The sequence below is a fragment of the Megalobrama amblycephala genome, linkage group LG6, assembly GCF_018812025.1.
Source record: "Megalobrama amblycephala isolate DHTTF-2021 linkage group LG6, ASM1881202v1, whole genome shotgun sequence".
Classification (NCBI taxonomy): domain Eukaryota; kingdom Metazoa; phylum Chordata; class Actinopteri; order Cypriniformes; family Xenocyprididae; genus Megalobrama; species Megalobrama amblycephala.
Window position 1 is genome coordinate 32,744,107 of NC_063049.1, and position 19,431 is coordinate 32,763,537.

The 19,431-nt window shown below is 36.8% G+C and overlaps 2 protein-coding genes across 16 annotated transcripts in view; both read right to left on the reverse strand.

Annotated features, from left to right (window-relative positions):
• Positions 1–1,317, reverse strand: part of itgb5 (integrin, beta 5) — a 42,028-nt gene extending 40,711 nt beyond the window's left edge. Inside the window, exons 1-3 of one of the 3 annotated variants that reach the window (XM_048194120.1) lie at positions 935–1,136; positions 766–857; positions 231–316 (exon numbers count right to left, since the gene is read on the reverse strand). In XM_048194120.1, the coding sequence (XP_048050077.1) occupies positions 231–316; positions 766–857; positions 935–987 (231 nt within the window). In that variant the 5' untranslated portion in view covers positions 988–1,136. Of the gene's footprint in view, positions 1–230; positions 317–765 lie in introns of all 3 variants that reach the window. The other 2 variants (XM_048194118.1, XM_048194119.1) reach the window with 2 other exon arrangements.
• Positions 1,318–1,897: 580 nt separating this feature from the next.
• On the reverse strand, positions 1,898–18,539 carry rbm44 (RNA binding motif protein 44). 13 transcript variants are annotated; one of them, XM_048194104.1, is made up of 19 exons: positions 17,772–17,793; positions 17,441–17,556; positions 16,575–16,629; positions 16,286–16,392; positions 16,117–16,191; positions 15,973–16,024; positions 12,329–12,459; positions 11,277–12,253; positions 11,126–11,187; positions 10,276–10,440; positions 10,003–10,168; positions 9,889–9,929; positions 6,039–6,129; positions 5,835–5,919; positions 5,617–5,745; positions 5,406–5,491; positions 5,243–5,316; positions 3,255–3,468; positions 1,898–2,444 (listed from the first exon to the last, which is right to left on the reverse strand). In XM_048194104.1, the coding sequence occupies exons 2-19, from the start codon at positions 17,544–17,546 to the stop codon at positions 2,166–2,168; spliced, it is 2,895 nt and encodes a 964-aa protein (XP_048050061.1). In that variant the 5' UTR covers positions 17,547–17,556; positions 17,772–17,793; the 3' UTR covers positions 1,898–2,165. The 13 variants fall into 13 exon arrangements, with proteins under 13 accessions (XP_048050061.1, XP_048050070.1, XP_048050067.1 ...); XM_048194113.1 differs by lacking the exons at positions 17,441–17,556; positions 17,772–17,793 and adding an exon at positions 18,397–18,539; XM_048194110.1 differs by lacking the exon at positions 17,772–17,793 and having other exon boundaries at positions 5,907–5,919; positions 17,441–17,731.
• Between the last annotated feature and the right edge of the window lie 892 nt (positions 18,540–19,431).

Here is a 19,431-nt window from a genome sequence, read left to right on the forward strand (position 1 = left end):
AGCAAACACACAAATGCAGGGAAATAGAGCACTAATGCTCTTAGTAAAGTGTTGACAGGTCAAGTGTATTAAAATGAATAAATCAGTGGCCAGTCTGCCTAGACAACATTTGAATGGGTCTATGATGCTTATAATACTGTCTAGGTAGGCTGCTCAGTAGGTATTGAGACACAGCCACACTCAAACATCAACTGTCAATCAGTGTATCGCGGGAACGCGGGCGCACACACCTCTTGCGCGCACCAGGCGCAGCTCGGGTGAATGAGGAAACATTCTTCACAAGATGTGGCGCTGCCGCTCATGCAAACATTAAGACCTAGAAAAAAAGAAAGCCCAGTTCAAGTCAAATAGGAATTATGAAAATGTACATTTATCTACAGACACAACAGAGTCGCAATATAAAGTCACGGAATTGCTCAAAGTAACTAGGGATAAACTGACCCCCTCATTATCATAATGGAGAAATAAAAACATACATATTTGAATAAATAAAATTAATTATTACAGAAACTAGTTCGCAAATCCGTAAATTAATAAAAAAAAATATATACAATTTATTCATGCATTTATCATTTACGTTCACAATATTCACATTTATTTATTCATAAGTTGATATGTATTAAATTATTTTTCGTATTTGCTCCTCCAGACAAGAGGTGTAAGATTTTAAATCTCTTTGTTCCATTTTTTACTTTGTATCTAAACGATATTAAAGGCTTTCGAGTTAAATACAGTCCTTTCACTAAACACTGCACTTATACTTACCATTGACGCTGTGAATAAATATTTCCAAGACTATGTAAACTAGAAGAGCCGGGTGACGTGTAAATGGGCAGAGTTTCCACATTATTCCTTGCAAAATCAAAACCCCGTTCAACATCAAAGGAGTTTTTTTTTGTCCAATTGTATAAAAAGATTGTATTATTTTATATCATGAGTGGCTGAGATCTTCTCTTTGCCCATCCTCTCCACATCACAGCGGCACATGCATGACTGAAGTTAGCGTCCAGTGCGGAGAACTGCATCGGTAAACACATGAGTGAAATCCGAGGCGTGATCCTGCAACTCTAAACAATAATCCACATTCGAAGTTATTGTTACTGTCGCGCTCTGCCTGAGGTCCAATGCAACAATTCAGCATGCACTGCATCCATACTATGCTTTAAATCTTCAGTCGCAAGAACATTTAAACTTCCTGAACAGGCTGTTTTTATCCATCCTCCGGTTGTTTTCGGCGTGGAAGTTCAATAGTTGAGCGACTACCGCGTCCCTCACATTACTTAAAACTCCGCCCATGGGAGACGACGAGACGGGACGATTTTTTTCCAATCAGTTTTCAGACAAGCCCCGCCCTCTGCAACTGGGATTGGCTAGTAGGGCGACTTCCAAGCATGCTGCGATTGGACAGTTAACAGGTCATTCAATTTTTGTTACCAATCAAAGAAAATAAACAATCAGGCGAAGGACGGGAGAGTCATGTATGAGGGGAAAAACGAGAAAGAGCCATAAAATAACTTTAACCCTTTAGTTAGTTGTCGATTCTTTAACTTATGAAATTAGATTTAGAACATTTTTGATACGTCAGTAGTATCTAAGTCCTTTAAGATCTGGCTTGGAAAGTTCATCCAGCCAGTGGAGTCAGCAGCCATGTGACCCTCACTAATTACACCGCCACCTGTTCCACAGTAAGAGCTATGGAAGTAGTATTAGGTAGCTCAAAGAATATAAAGTTGTTCTGGTTAACCTGAGCTGACAGGAGTGATAAAAAGGGTCCCTTTCACCACTGACCATTTTTACAATTGCAAAACGGCCTTGAACACCTGGCTTGAAATGTTCAAATTTAAATGGTGTAGCTCTGCACTGGGCCTGGGGTTGCACTAATCAAATCATAAAAGAATGAACAGGAAAACAGTTTTATTTATGAAACACAAGGAAATATATACATATATGCAGTTACCATAACTGGTAATAAAACTGAAATTCAAAAACTCTTAATTTCCACTATTGTTGAACTCAAAGGAAGTGTTACTAACAACGAATTACAATGAAATGGTTGTACATAACATACATGTTTGTTGCAAAAATGGAACTGTCAACTGAAATCCAGTCATACTGGTCAGGGAACTATTTACAAAGCTTTAACCGTTGCTTAAAACGACACAAACTTAAATACACGTGGGGGTAGAGGCCTGGGAGAGAAGCTCAGAGGTCATATCCACTATAGATCTCAATGGAAGGCCACTGAGGAAGCCCTGATGCTTGGCCCGCAGTTCCAGCAGGGCATCCACGATCCTTTGGCGGCCTACGCTTGGGTGGCGCTCCAACAGCCGGGCCATGATTGTGTCAAAGCTTCCCATGGTGGCGTAGTGCTGTGGCACACATGTACCAGAGGCTGTGGGCGAGTCGCACACATTGGTCAACCTGTCCAAACTACAGCGCGGCCCCTGAGTCAAAAAAAAAAAAAAACGTATGAATGATATTAAGGATTTGGAATAGAAAATCAAAAGTAGTAAAATTTGGAGATATAATTTCTAAATTGTAGCCTGCCTGGAAAATTGCATTTCTTCCAGGTATTAAAGGGATAGTTCACCCAAAAATGAAAATTTGATGTTTATCTGCTTACCCCCAGGGCATCCAAGATGTAGGTGACTTTGTTTCTTCAGTAGAACACAAATGATGATTTTTAACTCCAACCGTTGATGTCTGTCAGTCAAATAATGGGAGTGAATGGTCACACAACTTATAAGAGTCAATAAACATGCACAGACGAATCCAAATTAAACCCTGTGGCTCGTGACGGCACATTGATGTCCTAACACACGAAACGATCGGTTTGTGCGAGAAACTGAACAGTATTTATATAATTTTTTACCTCTAAAACACCACTATGTCACCACTATACTGTTCTCGCCAAAACCGATCGTTTCGTGTTTTAGGACATCAATGTGTCGTCACGAGCCGCAGGGTTTAATTTGGATTCGTCTGTGCATGTTTATTGACTCTTATAAGTTGTGTGACCATTCACTCCCATTATTTGACTGACAGACGGCAGCGGTTGGAGTTAAAAATCATCATTTGTGTTCTACTGAAGAAACAAAGTCACTTACATCTTGGATGCCCTGGGGGTAAGCAGATAAACATCAAATTTTCATTTTTGGGTGAACTATCCTTTTAAATAGCCTATTAAAATCCCTTACCAGTGACTGAAAACTTAGTTTAATAAAATTTCTAAAGTGCCTGCCACTCATACTTACTCCATGTGATAAACTGTAAGTTACGCCCTTTGTTCCCAGTCCATCCCCTGCAGTTTCTGAAGTGCTGCAAGATTGATCACTCAGTGTAGGCTCAGCTAAAGCAGGCCGACAGAGTTGCACCACCTGGACAGTGTGACCTTGGAGAGAGTGCCCATTTAGTTCTTCAACTGCTGCCTTGGCGTCGCTGGGATTCTTGAGATAAACAATAGCTGCCCTACATAATCACAGACAAGATTGCAGTTTATTAGTGATGATCTCTAATGATGCTTGGAAGCCTGGAACTACAGCATTCAGCATTACTACAAAGTCTGCAAAGATTGATGTAAAAATAAAAACTGTGATTTAAAGCATGCCACTGCCAGTTTAAGAACTGCAACCATCACAGTTTGGGTGTAGAGCTGTAAGCTCATGTACTTGCACAGGTACAATGAGATTATGCGCAATCATATTAGTTCAGTAAGAAATGTACACCGTTTTTTCTGCTAGAAACCTTTTAAGAGTGTTCAGTGCTTATTTACACTGATACATGTAGTTAAAGGGCTAGTTCACCCAAAAATGAAAATTCTGTCATTAATTACTCACCCGTAAGACCTTTGTTCATCTTCGGAAGACAAATTAAGATATTTTTGATAAAATGCGATGGCTCAGAGAGGCCTCCATTGCCAGCAAAACAATTAACACTTTCAATGCCCAGAAAGCTACTAAAGACATATTTAAAGGATTAGTTGACTTTCAAATGAAAATTACCCCAAGCTTTACTCACCCTCAAGCCATCCTAGGTGTATATGACTCTGTTCTTTCTGATGAACACAATAGGAGAAATATTAATATCCTGATGCATCTGGTGTATATGACTCTGTTCTTTCTGATGAACACAATAGGAGAAATATTAATATCCTGATGCATCCGAGCTTTATAATGGCAGTATGCATTACCAAACAAGTATTAGCTGAAGAAAGTATATCCATCCATCATAAACATATCACACGGCTCCGGAGGCTTAATAAAGTCCTTCTGAAAGTGAAGCAAAGCATTTTTTGTAAAAAAAAAAAAAAAAAAAAAAAAAAAAAAAAATCCATATTTAACAAGTTATGAAGTAAAACATCTAGGTTCCGCCAGACCGTACGTCCTACGCCTTCCCTATTCAACTTATGGAACTGATGAGACGCCAGTTACGTTTTTTCCGTAAGCTGAATAGGGAAGGTGTAGGACGTACAGCGTAAGCTTTTTGAAGAATACAGAAGGCATTATTAATATTTCTACGATTGTGTTCATCAGAAAGAATAAAGTCATATACACCTAGGATGGCTTAAGAGTGAGTAAAGCTTAGGCTAATTTTCATTTGAAAGTGAACTAATCCTTTAAAAGTTCATGTGACTACAGTTTAATACACACTGTGAACCACTGAGTCGAAACAAAAGATCTGTTAAGCTTTGAAGCTTCATGAAGCAGTGTTTTGAAATCACTAGATATTGTTGTTTTTTTTGGCGCACAAAAAGTATTCTCGTCACTTCATAACATTAAGATTGAACCACTGTAGTCACATGAACTGTTTCAAATACGTCTTTAGTAGCTTTGTGGGCAATGAAAGTGTTAATTGTTTTGGTGGCAATACAGGCCTCACTGAACCATTGGATTTTATGAAAAATATCTTAATTTGTGTTCCAAAGATGAACAAAGGTCTTACGGGTGTGGAACAATATGAGGGTGAGTAATTAATGACAGAATTTTTGGGTGAACTAACCCTTTAACTTAAACGGTTTGCCCACTGAGTAGTCACACAGTTGATAACATTTACTGATATTCTGTTAATTACTGTCTAGAGAAAGGTGTAATGCAATTAATACTATTTCTTTGAAAAAAAAAAAAATACAAAAAAAACCTGAAGTGATGGTGGTGTCGATTGCTATTTTCTAACTTTGAACCAGTGTTCAATCACAGCTTTGGGCATGTGTGGGCTAAATTCAGCATATAAAGCGAATGCTTACCTCATATTGTTGCTGAAAGTGGAGATGCAGACATTCGTAGCATTGTACTTCTCAAACCAAAGCAGCACTTCATGCTACAGAAAATTTAACACTTAGTGGTGTCTGCTGCCCTCTAGAGGCCATAATTAACTTACTGAAAAGTTTACATTCATGGGCACCCTACCTCAGTGACATTGAGTGGTAGGCATGTAATGCACAAGAGGGAACTTTCTTTTGACTCATCAGTTCCTGTGAAAAAGTACATAAATACTGTTCCGGAAGAATATAATGAGTTTTCAAACTGCACTTAATGGAAGTATAGACCTTAAGTGTTGTTGAAAAGGCAAAGATATTCACTAACCATCACTGTCATAGTTTCAATTAATCTACTACACCTTTTTTACTTTCCCTCTTTTCATTCTGTTTCTCCATTTTTCCATCTTGATTTGGAGACCCAAGTTCCTCCTCAGCATCAAACCAAGCTTCGCTGGCATTTGGATCCTTGATGGCACCTACCATAGCATCTGCATATATTTTATTTTATATATACACGTATATAAAAAACGATTGTTTTTCTGCCTGTTTTTCTCTTTTTTCAATCTGATATAAATACCAGGGGTTGTCTCAGTGGAAGCTCCATGATTCTTGTGTGAAAAGACCTCTTTATTGCTCTTGTTGCCATTACCTTTTGCTGCATCCTATTCAGAGAGGACAAATACTGTAATGTTACATTTAGAATAGTCAGAATCGTATATTTCAGGTACAACTGTTGATTCATCACATTTATCAAATAAATGGAAGTATGTGAATAAACTACCGGAGCAGATTCAGTGTCCTGACAAACTTCAGTGTTCGGTGCGCTCATCTCTTTACTTTCTTCATCCACTCTGTCACCGTGTGCAATGGTACTACATGGAACAACAGAATACTTTGCACTTCTGAACATGTATGAGGCCATACACAAACATTAACCATTTCACATGTATGAAACAGCAAAATTCAGTGTATCAATAGTGTTATGTGCATCACTGCAAAGGCAGACATGCTGATATTATGTGGGGAAACAACCCCACAATGGAATGCAGTACAGGACCGAAACAATGTCATTCATACATTTATTCATCTACACTACTGTTCAAAAGTTTGGGGTCTATTTTTAAATGTTTTTGAAGGAAGTGTCTTATTCTTACATGTCTACATGTATTTGTTAAAAAAATACAGCAAAACAGTAATCAAGGTTCATTCATATTTTACCAATACATTTCCATGACTTACCAATACATTTCCATGACTTTTGAGGCAAATATTCATGATCTATCATTCAATGAAACATCTATGCATGTAAAATCCATGTTCAAATTCACCATAGCATCTTAACTAAAATTAATGTCACATGACAAATTATAATTCAACCAATATTATCAATTAAACATACATTCTACTATCAGGGTTCATGAACAACAGATTCAAGGACTTTCAAGGACTATAAGCACCATTTATTTTATATCAAGCACCTATTAAAATTCACATCCCAGCATATGGAGCATCAAAGACCTCTTGGAGTACTTAAAATTTTAGCCCTCCTATTGCATCCGTTTTTACCCAGAAGAGGTACAGAATCATTTGTACAAAAAAACAGTTTTTAGTACAAAAAAATAAATTTTGTAAATATGTTAATTATGGTTTTGTCATGTGCTGTCATGTTTTCCATTTTCTTAAGTTCTTTAATTCTTTCTTTCTTTCAATTTAAGGAGATAAAATTGATACACCTTTTGTGTTCGGGTCCAAACTGTAGTCCTACTGTAACAGTGTCTATCATTACTGCAGTAATATTAAAGCATATACTGACAACTAAAGCAAAATTTATGAGGTATGCGATTTTTTTTTTTTTAAATCACATGCCTCATAAATTTGATATAGAAGCTGGTTTCCGCCACAAAAAAAAAAAAAAAAAAAAAAAAAAAAAAGTAAATTCTGACCCTCCCCCCACTATTTACATCTAAATTCTGACTATGTTTTTCTCAGAACTGCAAGTTATAAAAACTTGCAATTGAGAGAAATTAATCAGAATTGTGACTCCCAATTCTTACTTTGAGGCAATTCTGACTTTTTCCCCCTCAAAATAGAGAGTTTAGTTCTCACAATTAAGAGAAGTCAATTGTGAGAACTCGTTCAACTCATCTTATAAAGTTCAATTCTGAGGAAAAAATACCTTTTTCTCAGAATTGAGTTAATATCTGACAATTTTGACTTTATAAGACATAATTGTGACTTTATATCATGCAATTCTGACTTAATATCTCCCATTTGTGAGTTTGTCACAATTCTGAGGAAAAAAAAAAAAAAAAAAAAAAAAAAGTCAGAATTGGGAGAAAAATTAGCAATTACCTTTTTTATTTTTTTATTCAGTGGCAGAAACAAGCTTTATTAGGATACAGTAATTGGCATAAAAATAATCAATGGTCGCCCGAGGGTGCTAAACGCCCACCGTGATCTACTGATGCTACAAAATGCTGCTCAGGGAAGTTCAAGATACTGTAAAACGATGCGCGCTGATACAGTTTTCCTCCCATAGAAAACAGTTCATGTCGGACAAAGCAAGTGTCTCAGCAACAGAAAACACAGACACTGCTTATGTGTTAATATGTTTAAAAAGAAGGGCAAGAAGGGCATGCTATAATTTTTTGCTAAATTTAATTCAATCACTTTCAAGGTCCTATATTTGTTTAAGTACTTTCCAGGGCTTGAATCCATGTATCTGAAATTTAAGTACTTTCAAGAAGCGTGGGAAACCTGTACTGTACAGATATTTATGAAACATGACTTTTCCCAAAACCTTCTGTTTTTTTTCAAAACATTTCCAGGCCTGGAAATTTTTATTTTAAAATTCATGACTCTTGCTAGGTTTTTCACAACTTTACAAACCCTGTGTAATATTGTGAAATATTATTACACTTAAAATAACTGTTTTCCATTTACTACATTTTAAAATGTAATTTATTCTTGTGATTGCAAAGCTGAATTTTCAGCACCCATTATTCCAGTCGTCAGTGTCACATGATCATTCAGAAATCATTCTAATATGGTTTTGATGTTCAAGAAACAGGTTTCATTAATGTTAAACAGTTGCGCAGCTTAATTTTTGTGGAAACAAAATTCTCATGATTCTCTGATGAATAAGTTTTAAATGCTTTTGAAGAAAACATTTATTTATAGAAATCTTTTGTAAGATTATAAATGTATTTTCTGTCACTTTTGATCAATTTAATGCATCCTTGCTGAACAAAAGTAGTAATTAAAATAATTAATAATAATACTATACATTTTACACATACATACAGTATATACTAGGGATGTCCCAATCAGGTTTTTTTGCCCTCGAGTCCGAGTCCGAGTCATTTGATTTTGAGTATCTGCCGATACCGAGTCCCGATCCGATACTTCTATAATACATCAAAAAAAGAATAAAGAAGAGCGAAAAAAAAAAAAACCCAGATCCAGGACGTTCCTTATTTTTTATTTAATTACAAACAGAGCACTTCTGTGAGGTAGCTTGAACAATCAAGTAATAAATAACATAAATTGTTCACTTCACTTCACTTTAGTGCAACAGTAAATATAAAAAAGGCTAATATAAAAACAAATATATTTGGTTTGATTTGGGTATGCTGCAGTCTGTGTAATAACTAAAATAATGTTTATATATATCATATTTTCTGGCTAGTTTACTTTAGTTTTTTTATAATACACCATACTTTAACCCAAACTGAATAATAAAAAACAAGTTTAAATGGGTAAATCTTCTATTATTATTTTTGATTCTTAATTTTCTTTTCTGTCATACTCAAATTCTTGTTAAAACACATTAGACATGCGTATTGTGTGCATTTTGAACACTTTTTGTGTGAAATTATATTTATTTTGTCCATCAAAAGTGTGCTTTCACTTTAATTACGCGCAGCGTGTGTCTCAATCAGCTCCCTAGTTCAGTAGTCAGGGCACTGATCAGGGTATCAGCCACATTCACTTTCATTATATACTGATTCACGACCTAGGGAGCTAGGGAGCTGATTGAGACACAGGGATAGACTCGGTGCCGAGACGATCGCGGCACTGCTGCTTACACGACGCTCCTGCCTGATGCTTTACGAGCTGCTCCTGCTGCCTGTGTGAATGCATCCGTTGGTTGACATGCACGCTGAAAAAAATATGCGCTACTTATGCGCCGCTTACGCTTGCAGTGTGAAACAGGCCTAACTCTGTGCCACCGCATCACTATAGATGTGTTAAAAATAATGAGAATATATATACATATATATATGAGTCCTGATCGGGAGGTAACGTCCGATTCCGATCGAGTCTGAAACCACATGATCGGGCCCGATTTCCGATCACGTGATCGGATCTGAACATCCCTAGTATATACATCTTACTGACCCCAAACTTTTGAATGGTAGTGTATTCCAGGAGGTTTTGATTTGAAAATCTAGCCAAGAATTGACTGAACCACTCGCTTCCAGCATCCTGGCTGTGAAGTACAATGTGGCAGCACTATGTTCCAGCATTCCAATAAAGAACTTATACCAGGGAAAGCAGTCAGAAAATGTACAATTTCTGTGAAAAGGTTAGTTTTAATTATATTTGTATGACATATCATGACCACCTACCTTCCTGGACTGTGAAATGAGTCTAAATGGGCCTCAAGCACCTGAAATGAGACCTTATTACCTACTGTTTATATCTCACATACAATAAATTTCCAAATTCAAATTCTGTCATACCGATGCTGGGCTGTAGTTTCCCCTTGTAGTTATCTTTTCAGAGTCTACTGACAGGGGCTTAAGGTCATCAAGAGGAGTGCCAGCCAGAATCAGTCTCCTCCTCTCATGGTAATCTTTCTGTAGTGTATTCAGAGTTTCTGCTATGCTGTCCGGCAGTGCCTCAGTGCTGAGGTACATACAAATAGCTTACCTCAAAGTTAGGATAGAATACCTCAATAGAAAATTGAGTTTGAATTCTTGTAATACAAATTCTTTCTTTGAGTAATATCTTACCCCTGATGAGCACTTTCACCTAGTGGGGAAGTGAAGTAGCGTCTCCAGCAGTGCTGTTGGCACATGACAAACTGGAGAGCGAGAAGACGCAGCTCTGCTCTTCTCACTCGCTGGGCACAGTCACACCCACAGACTCTCCCGCAGTGGTCACCACCAGGACTAGGGCTGAGAAGACACATTAAAAACTTGACATGATTTTTCTTGAAATTTTAAAATCTGTTGCTGCTTCAATAAATAAATAAATAAAAATTTTTTGATGCAGTACATGGACAAAGACTGGAGCACTGTTTCACAAAGCTAATAACTGTAACAAAGTTGTCTTCCTCAAGGGGGCGCTTGAAGTCTCAGAAAGCCAAATCCCCAGGATGTTTAATGTCTTGCTGGAGACATTTTTACACAAAGTATAACCTTACTAATTTGTTCATTTCAAGGACTTGTGCCTTATGTACAAATGGAAATCCTATAAAGCAATCACTATAATCTCCAATTAAAAAAAAAAAAAAGTAACATTCATCACATGACAAAGCTCTTATGCTCTTATGCAGCTTGCTACAATAGTTTGGACAACATTTTACACTTTTACAATAATGACACTGAGAAACACTGATAGCCACTGAATTAAAAATATACTGTGAAAAGTTAAAATCAAAAGAATTATTTAAACACTGATCAACACAGATTATAAATTCTCTTTATGAAGTTTTTGAAGCAAAGTTTTGGTGGAATGGACTTTCAATGGTGGGACAGAAATCTCTCAGGATTTATTAAGATCTTTCAGAAAAAGAACAAAAGTCTTATGGGTTTGGGACAACATGAAAATGTTCATTTTTGAGTGAACTAAGCACATTACCTTGCCTTTCTACTCCTTAGCTGTTTCAGCTCATTCTCCGTCTCCTTAAGTTTTATGAATTCCTAGGAGTAAATGATCAGCACATTATTCACAGCTCATTTGAAAAGATCACATCTCCAACCGTTCCATTAGGCAAACAAATATATATTACCTCTGTGAGGATATCCAAGTCAGACATGCAGACTTCAGTAATAGTGTTCTTTTCAGATGTGGCCATTTGTACAGTTTGTGTATCTTTCTCATGGCTGACAGCTAGCAAGTCAGTGTCAGTGGCAATGTTTTTCACCTGGAAGATCTGACCGACCTCCGTTGCACATGTTGAGGTGAAACAGGCTCTGAAATCACCACAGGCATCTATTATTTGGTCCACAGAAACTGAAGCACCACATTTGGAAGATACCACATTGATCTGTTCTATCTGTTGCTCATATCTTGAGTCTTGCTTCTTTTGCAGGTCTTCACAACGGTCTCCTGACTCATCAGCAAGCTCAAAGGAATTGCTGAGACAAGAGAAACAATCAGTAGAGTTTGCAGAAGTGGCATTGGCCATGGAGGCATCTGACGGTTCATCTGACAGTTCTGTACTGCCTTTGGTGGCCATGATTGAATCATTGTAGCCTGCCTCCGTACTTTGGCTGCCATCACTCCATACGGTGTGGTCTAAGCTGGTGCTACTGAAACTGTAGTATTCTGGCATCACTTCCTGATCCAGTTTGTGGTCATCTGCTTTTTCCATTTGATGATCTGCTTTTTCCATTTGATCATACAGTAGGTCTTGGTCATTTTGAATATAGTCATTCCTCTGAACCCGACTCTGCTTATCCAGCTCCATATCAAGGGAGAAGCTTGCCTGGGCTGTTGTGTCTTGGAAGTGTTTGGCATCTTCCCTCTTCTCTACTTCCTCCCACAGCCGAGACAGGCACTGGGCATGGGGACACATTCCTTTACTGTACGAAGGAGGATGTGCATCAGGGCTCCTTTCATCATACCTCTGTCTGGGTCTAGTGTTTAGGGTACTCTGCATGCAACCTGAATTAATATTTTGCTTTGTGACGTCACTTTTGGCAGTTAAGACATTCAGCTCTTCTTTCACACTGTTTGGCAGCAGCTCAAGTTGTTTCTCATTCTCTAAACAAGAAAGTAATAATCAGTATTCTAGCTGCTAGATTAAGTTTTAAAAGTCTATGGCAGCACTCATCTTACCTGACACACAGACTTTGTCCTCTGAAATTGCAATGTGAACACCACAACGGCTGCACTTCTTGCTACCAAACGGACAACTGGTCCTACAGTTTTGACACTGAGATGCACCATAAAATTTTGGGTACCTGGAGCTAAAACACAGATAATGCACTGAACCAAGTCCACATCCTACATTTTTCTTTTTCCGATAATATGTAACAATCAGGGGCCGTATTCACAAAACATTATATCTTACCACTAAGAGTTCTCCTAAATAGCAGTTAAAGTTCTTAGCTAAGAGTTTTCTCTTAAAACCTATTCACAAAGCTGCTGAGACCAACTTTTACTAAGGAATAGACTGAAGTCTTAAGCTAAGAGTGAGGGCGGGGTTGACCTCGTTGCTATGGAGTATACACACAGTGATTGGCTGATGGGGGAGGAGTCAGCGATTTAAGCATAGAAATATTGTAGAATGAGGTGTCATGTTTCCATATTAAAATAAAGGTTTTAAAATACAAATGTTGCTATATTCAAACAAATATTTTTTAATTAAAATGTTGCCATATTCAAATAAAGGTTTTAAAATGTAGGCTAAGTGTCACTAATTAAACTAATATAGTTAATTCTCCACCTCTTGGATGTCTGCATCTCAAGAGAATGCAAAATGCAAGCGACAAATTATGTTTTATAAACAAAGTTTGGGAGAAACACATTCAAATGGTCTTTATAATCAGAGGAGGAATACATAGACGAGAGCCGACTCGCTTATAGTTACTTTGACAGTTTTCTGTATCCCTCTGCCACCCCACTCTTCACTCTCGGAGAACGGGAAGAACTTTGGGTTTGGGCTAAATTCTAAGCTCAGTGCCCTCGATCCCCTTGGACAGCACACCAAATACGCTTATTTTTATTTTTTTAACTCTATTTAATCATTTGTAAGTGTGAACTCATGAAAACCACTGCCACAGGTAATCAGACAATATTTATTTATTTGTTAAAGATTTTTTTTTTTGGAGTCTCATCGTAGATTCAAATCTATAAATCAAAATATATTGCATTTATGAAGAAAAAGTTCAGCACCTAAGGCTCTATCGCTATTGCCTCAATATTGTACAGTGTCTTTGGGTGGATTAGGACTGTTTGTGATTTGGTCTTAGTGACTTAGGAGTCCTCTTGACTACTCCTAACGTTTCACAGATTTAGGAGCTAGTTTTAGCGCTAAAATGTTTTGTGAAATACTCTTAGAGCAAAAATTTAGGACTCCTAAAATTAGGACTGACACGCCCATTATTTTTAAGAGTTTCTCCTAAATCGGCAAGTTAGGAGCTACTTTTAGCCTTAAGATGTTTTGTGAATACGGCCCCAGATGTACATCACAAAAAATATGTTGCATGGCAACTTTAAGGATGTGTGATTTAGGTTCCATATTGTTTATTGGTCGATACCAGATTTTTTAAATATATTTCTATCAGTCGATAATTGTGTTTTTTCATTCTCCTATTTTCTTAGATAATGGTATCCAATTTCTTAGATAATGGTATCCAAACAGTTGAAGGTCAAAATTAGTTTTAGTGCAGCTTCAAAGGGCTTTAAATGATACCAGACAAGGAATAAGGGTCTTATCTAGCGAAACGATCGGTTGTTTTCGAAAAAAAAAAAAAAAAAAAAAAAAAAAAAAAAAAAAAAAAAATACAACTGTATACAGGTGCCTGTCATATAATTAGAATATCATCAAAAAGTTGATTTATTTTCACTAATTCCATTCAAAAAGTGAAACTTGTATAGTATATGCATTCATTACACACAGACTGATATATTTCAAATGTTTATTTCTTTTAATTTTGATGATTATAACTGACAACTAAGGAAAATTCCAAATTCAGTATCTCAGAATATTGTGAAAAGGTTCAATATTGAAGACACCTGGTGCCACACTCTAATCAGCTAATTAACTCAAAACACCTGCACAGGCCTTTAAATGGTCTCTCAGTCTAGTTCTGTAGGCTACACATTCATGGGGAAGACTGCTGACTTGACAAATGTCCAAAAGACGACCATTGACACCTTGCACAAGGAGGGCAAGACACAAAAGTGTACAAGCAATAGGGATAGCCACACCCTGGAGAGGATTGTGAAACAAAACCCATTCAAAAATGTGGGGGAGATCCATAAAGAGTGGACTGCAGCTGGAGTCAGTGCTTCAAGAACCACTACGCACAGACGTATGCAAGACATGGGTTTCAGCTGTCGCATTCCTTGTGTCAAGCCACTCTTGAACAACAGACAGCGTCAGAAGCGTCTCGCCTGAGCTAAAGACAAAAAGGACTGGACTGCTGCTGAGTGGTCCAAAATTATGTTCTCTGATGAAAGTAAATTTTGCATTTCCTTTGGAAATCAGGGTCCCAGAGTCTGGAGGAAGAGAAAAGAGGCACACAATCCATGTTGCTTGAGGTCCAGTGTAAAGTTTCCACAGTCAGTGTGGTTTGGGGTGCCATGTCATCTGCTGGTGTTGGTCCACTGTGTTTTCTGAGGTCCAAGGTCAACGCAGCCGTATACCAGGAAGTTTTAGAGCACTTCATGCTTCCTGCTGCTGACCAACTTTATGGAGATGCAGTTTTCATTTTCCAACAGGACTTGGCACCTGCACACAGTACCAAAGCTACCAGTACCTGGTTTAAGGACCATGGTATCCCTGTTCTTAATTGGCCAGCAAACTCACCTGACCTTAACCCCACAGAAAATCTATGGGGTATTGTGACTGATCGACTCCATGCCATGGCGTATTGCTGCAATAATTCAGGCAAAAGGAGCCCCAACTAAGTATTGAGTGCTGTACATGCTCATACTTTTCATGTTCATACTTTTCAGTTGGCCAAGATTTCTAAAAATCCTTTCCTTGTATTGGTCTTAATATTCTAGTTTTCTGAGATAATGAATTTGGGATTTTCCATAGTTGTCAGTTATAATCATCAAAATTAAAAGAAATAAACATTATATACATTGACAATATGTCAGTCTGTGTGTAATGAATGAATATAATATACAAGTGAAATAAATCAACTTTTTGATGATATTCTAATTATATGACCAGCACCTGTATGATTTATAAACACAAATGACTGCCTTGCAAGGCATTTGGAGACCATTGAAGTCCACTATAAGGAGAATAATCCTGGAATGTTTTCATCAAAAATCTTAATTTCTTTTCACCTGAAGAAAGAAAGACATGAACATCTTGGATGACATAGGGGTGAGTAAATTATCAGGAAATTTTCATTCAGAAGTGAACTAATCCTATTAAATAATTGTCTTATCAATATTATCATATTATTTTTTATATTGTGATGTACATCCATAGGACGGGACTTGGTTCTATCATGGAGGCAGATCTGAATGCACGTTTGCTTGATCGATTGCAAGGGGCGGGGTTTAATTTTTATTCAAAATTATGAAGTTAATATTGAGATATGCATGGATGAATCATTCACAATAAGATTAATAGCATGTATTTAGAAAACACAGTGAATTTTCATTTCATGCTGACTAATATTGGTGCATCCCTAGCACCAGTTATGAAATGTATCATTAACAAAGCATGATGAACCATAAAACATAATGGTAGCAAAATCATATGAAGACCAAACTACAGAAAATTAAAATCTCACCTGTTTGATGACATAGTTGTTGGAGGGGGAACGCAGTTTCTTCTGACGTTTTCTAAATTAGAATATATTTTTACACATTACACAAAATGCTTGCTCTGACAAAAATAAATAGTGTGCAAGTAATGTTTTACCAACCGAACTCACGTTTTACATAAACATACTTTCTGGTTACTTCAAGTGCAGGGTGTTTCTTCAAAAATTGCAGATACCCTCCCTCTTCTGGTGATGAGAAAGCACAATTTCCCAAACATTTCCAAATTTGCCCACACATTTTTAATTATCAATGGTAATTTTATTCTTTCTATGCCCCTACGTTGTATTAAGGTCTTGTCCTCTGCTGTTAAACATTGGAACCATCCAAGCAACTTTGGATCTATGAGCTCCAGGTAATCATTGGCCAAGACAAGCTCGAACAGTGACCTATAATAAGATGCACAATTACCTCCCTCAGAGTAACAAGGCGAAGGTAGTGGTACTTCAAATTGTATTGATTCAAAGTTCAATGCTTAAAATGCAAGCACACTGATTTGTATGAGTAAGAGATGATCTGTGAAATTTCTTATTTAAAGTTTAATTATAAACTTTGATCAGCCATTTCTTACCTCATCAACAGAAACTTCCTTTCATCATTGGCATACAGTGGATCACTGTGAAAGCCTTGAGATGAGCAAGAAATTCAGCAAAAAGATTATCAATAGAAACATTTTTCAAAATGCATATATAACGTTAACTGTTAGGCCTAGCATACTAACTAACCACATTATATGGTAACTAACCACATAATAATGACGAAGACCCACCTTCTATTAACTACATTTCTGTCAATTAATGGCATCTATCAATCATTACACAAAATTTTGTCCAACCTGTTAACATTTGAGACCTAAATAACTTCTGTGTATGCTCGTTAGATCCAGTTTTTTAAGTTTTGTCCGTTAAACGTATCCGGGGCGTGCCCTTCACATTGCATGCGCGCGCACACAAAATGCATGGCCGCGCGAATGAATGTCGTGTCGTGATCGACACTCGTATTTATTATGGTGGCGTTCATGTCATGTGCGTTCAGCTCGTAAATACGATCTTTCGTACATGACTTGAACGCAACGATAAATGGGACAAAGATCTCTACTACTGTCGTCGAGGTATTTTCAACGCGAAATTAACTTTAAGCCGTTTTCTGTGAAAATGCGAGTAAATTAAAATAATGATAACAAATACCAGTTTGTAGTAAAACGTTTGCTCAATTCCAAATCAGTATGATTTTATTGGGTTTGAGTTTTCAAAATTAAGAACACTCAAATGCGAAAAGGAAAACTTGGTAAACCCGCCATTTACGTTACTTTGAATGGGATACGAGGCAGATACGGGGTAAAGAAGGCCGTTATGTAACGTTACTACCCAAAATATGCTAATTTCTCAAAGAGACCACAAATGACCAACGTTAAACGTAATGCTTCTTCGAACTTACCAGCAGTCCCGTACAGTGGAAAGACTAGCCACATGGCATAACGATCCTCACATGTGATCGAACTCAAAGCCCCAAAGACGTCGACGACAGGTGGAGGAAACCACATTATTTAAAGACTTAAATTATCAAATTCAAGAAAGTCTGTTAGACTATGTTTGCACCGGTATTTATCGACAACAAAACAGTTATTAAGCTTATGTCCACCTCAGATAAAGCGCCCTCCTATAATTAGCCGTAGCTGCAGCTGTGTGATTTATTAATCAACAGGCGCGAGTAAAATGCCGCACGACAGGAGAGTAATAATAATTACTGGCATTTGTTTAATTATTACCTAGATGATTTTGACTAGCCATTTTAACGTTCACTTAGAGGCTGTCAAAAAAGTTGTGTATGTGTTCTGGAGGTTAAAAAATCAGCATGTTAGTAATGGGAAGTATGGCTCATTTCAGTGAATCGGTTCTTTCGAATAGTTTCAAAGAACCGGTTAAAAACCTAAACGATTCTTTTACGTCTTGACGAAATGCGTCATTAAATGATCACTATGTAGGCTGTTTAGTACATTTAAAAGTTGTATTAATAACCTTATAAAAACATTTAGAACATAAATATAATTTACATTACTGAAATTCATTTATATCTCTTGCCTCTGGTTTTATAAAATCGACTTTTTGTTTATAAAACAAAACAAAAACAGGAAAAGCTTTATCTGAATCACTGTCAGGAAGCGTTTGCGTGAAGGTGACACCGTTTCGCTGTACCTCTTTCGTGTCTACAGTTATTGAAAAAAACAGAAAAGCCTTTCCCTGTAGGTTTTTTTTTTTTTTTTTTTTTTTTTTTTTTAATTCAGGTTAATTTTTTAGAATATATACATAATATATAAGTTTTCACCCCCTAACTCTTAATGCATCGTGTTTCCTTCTGGAGCATCAGTGAATAATGTTTGAACCTTTACTTACAGTTGTGTTTGAGTCCTTCAGTTGTCCTCGGTGTGATAAAATGGATCTGAAAATCATACAGTCACTGCTGGAAAGGGTTCAAATATGCAAAAAATGCTTAAAAACTGAAGAATCTGCAGGACCTGGAGGATTTCTCTGAAGAACAGAGCTCAGTTTAACTGCTCAGAACGAACAAGGGACTCATGAACAAACATCACAAAAAAAAAAAAAAAAAAAAAAAAAAAGGTCATAGATCATCCAATCTATAAATTCAGCTTTTTTTCTTTCTTGTGGACTTTATGTAAACATCAGGACAGTACTAAACAAAAAATAACATGCATTTTATATGATCTCTCTTATTTTGTTAAAATTTTTCATGTTTTCACAGATTCTGCAAGTGGTTCACATACTTTTCCTTACAACTGTATAAATGCATAAAAAGTATTTAATTAATTAATGAACTAAAATAAATGTAAAAGATCAATGTTTGGATTTAAAAAAGTGCCTGATCAGAATTTCATTAATTAGAGCATGTATTGTAATCACACTTAATTTAATTTCTCTGTCTCAGCAGATGGACAGCTGCTTACAAGGCAAAATAAACAGCGAGTTAGATCATGCCACATCTTAAGCTCTGTCTTACTCCGTTCTACTAACAGACGTACCCTAAGCAAATGGTATGCATTAGCTGTCGGTTTGCTAAGTGAAATCAATACTTCACTAAAACAGTCATTAGCAGACCACAGTGCAAAATATATGTTGATGGAACTAGCCATTAACTTCTTTGCATGAATGCATAACTTGCTAATAGTGTTCTTCTCTATTGCATTAGTCAGTTATAGCCTATAGCATGAAGTTATCTGGAAATAAAATCATTGTGTTGACTGCAGTGTTATTTACAGGGAAGTAGGTGAGTTCAAAGGTTAAGTGTTTTTCTAGAGCAGAGGGGGGTAAGGAATGTTGCCACGGGGATCTAACATCTGATCATCCTCAGCTGGATCATCTTTGTTTTCAGTTTCTAAATGAAATTTATCAAGACTAAGTGCAATTCTTTTT

Coding starts and splice junctions, on each gene's coding strand:
- rbm44 (XM_048194104.1), bottom strand. CDS start 17,546: ATGTGGTTTCCTCCACCTGTCGTCGACGTCTTTGGGGCTTTGAGTTCG. Junction 9,930..10,002: donor GAAACTACAGCCCAGCATCG/GTATGACAGAAT, acceptor GTCTCATTTCAG/GTGCTTGAGGCCCATTTAGA. Junction 5,920..6,038: donor AGGACACTGAATCTGCTCCG/GTAGTTTATTCA, acceptor CTCTCTGAATAG/GATGCAGCAAAAGGTAATGG.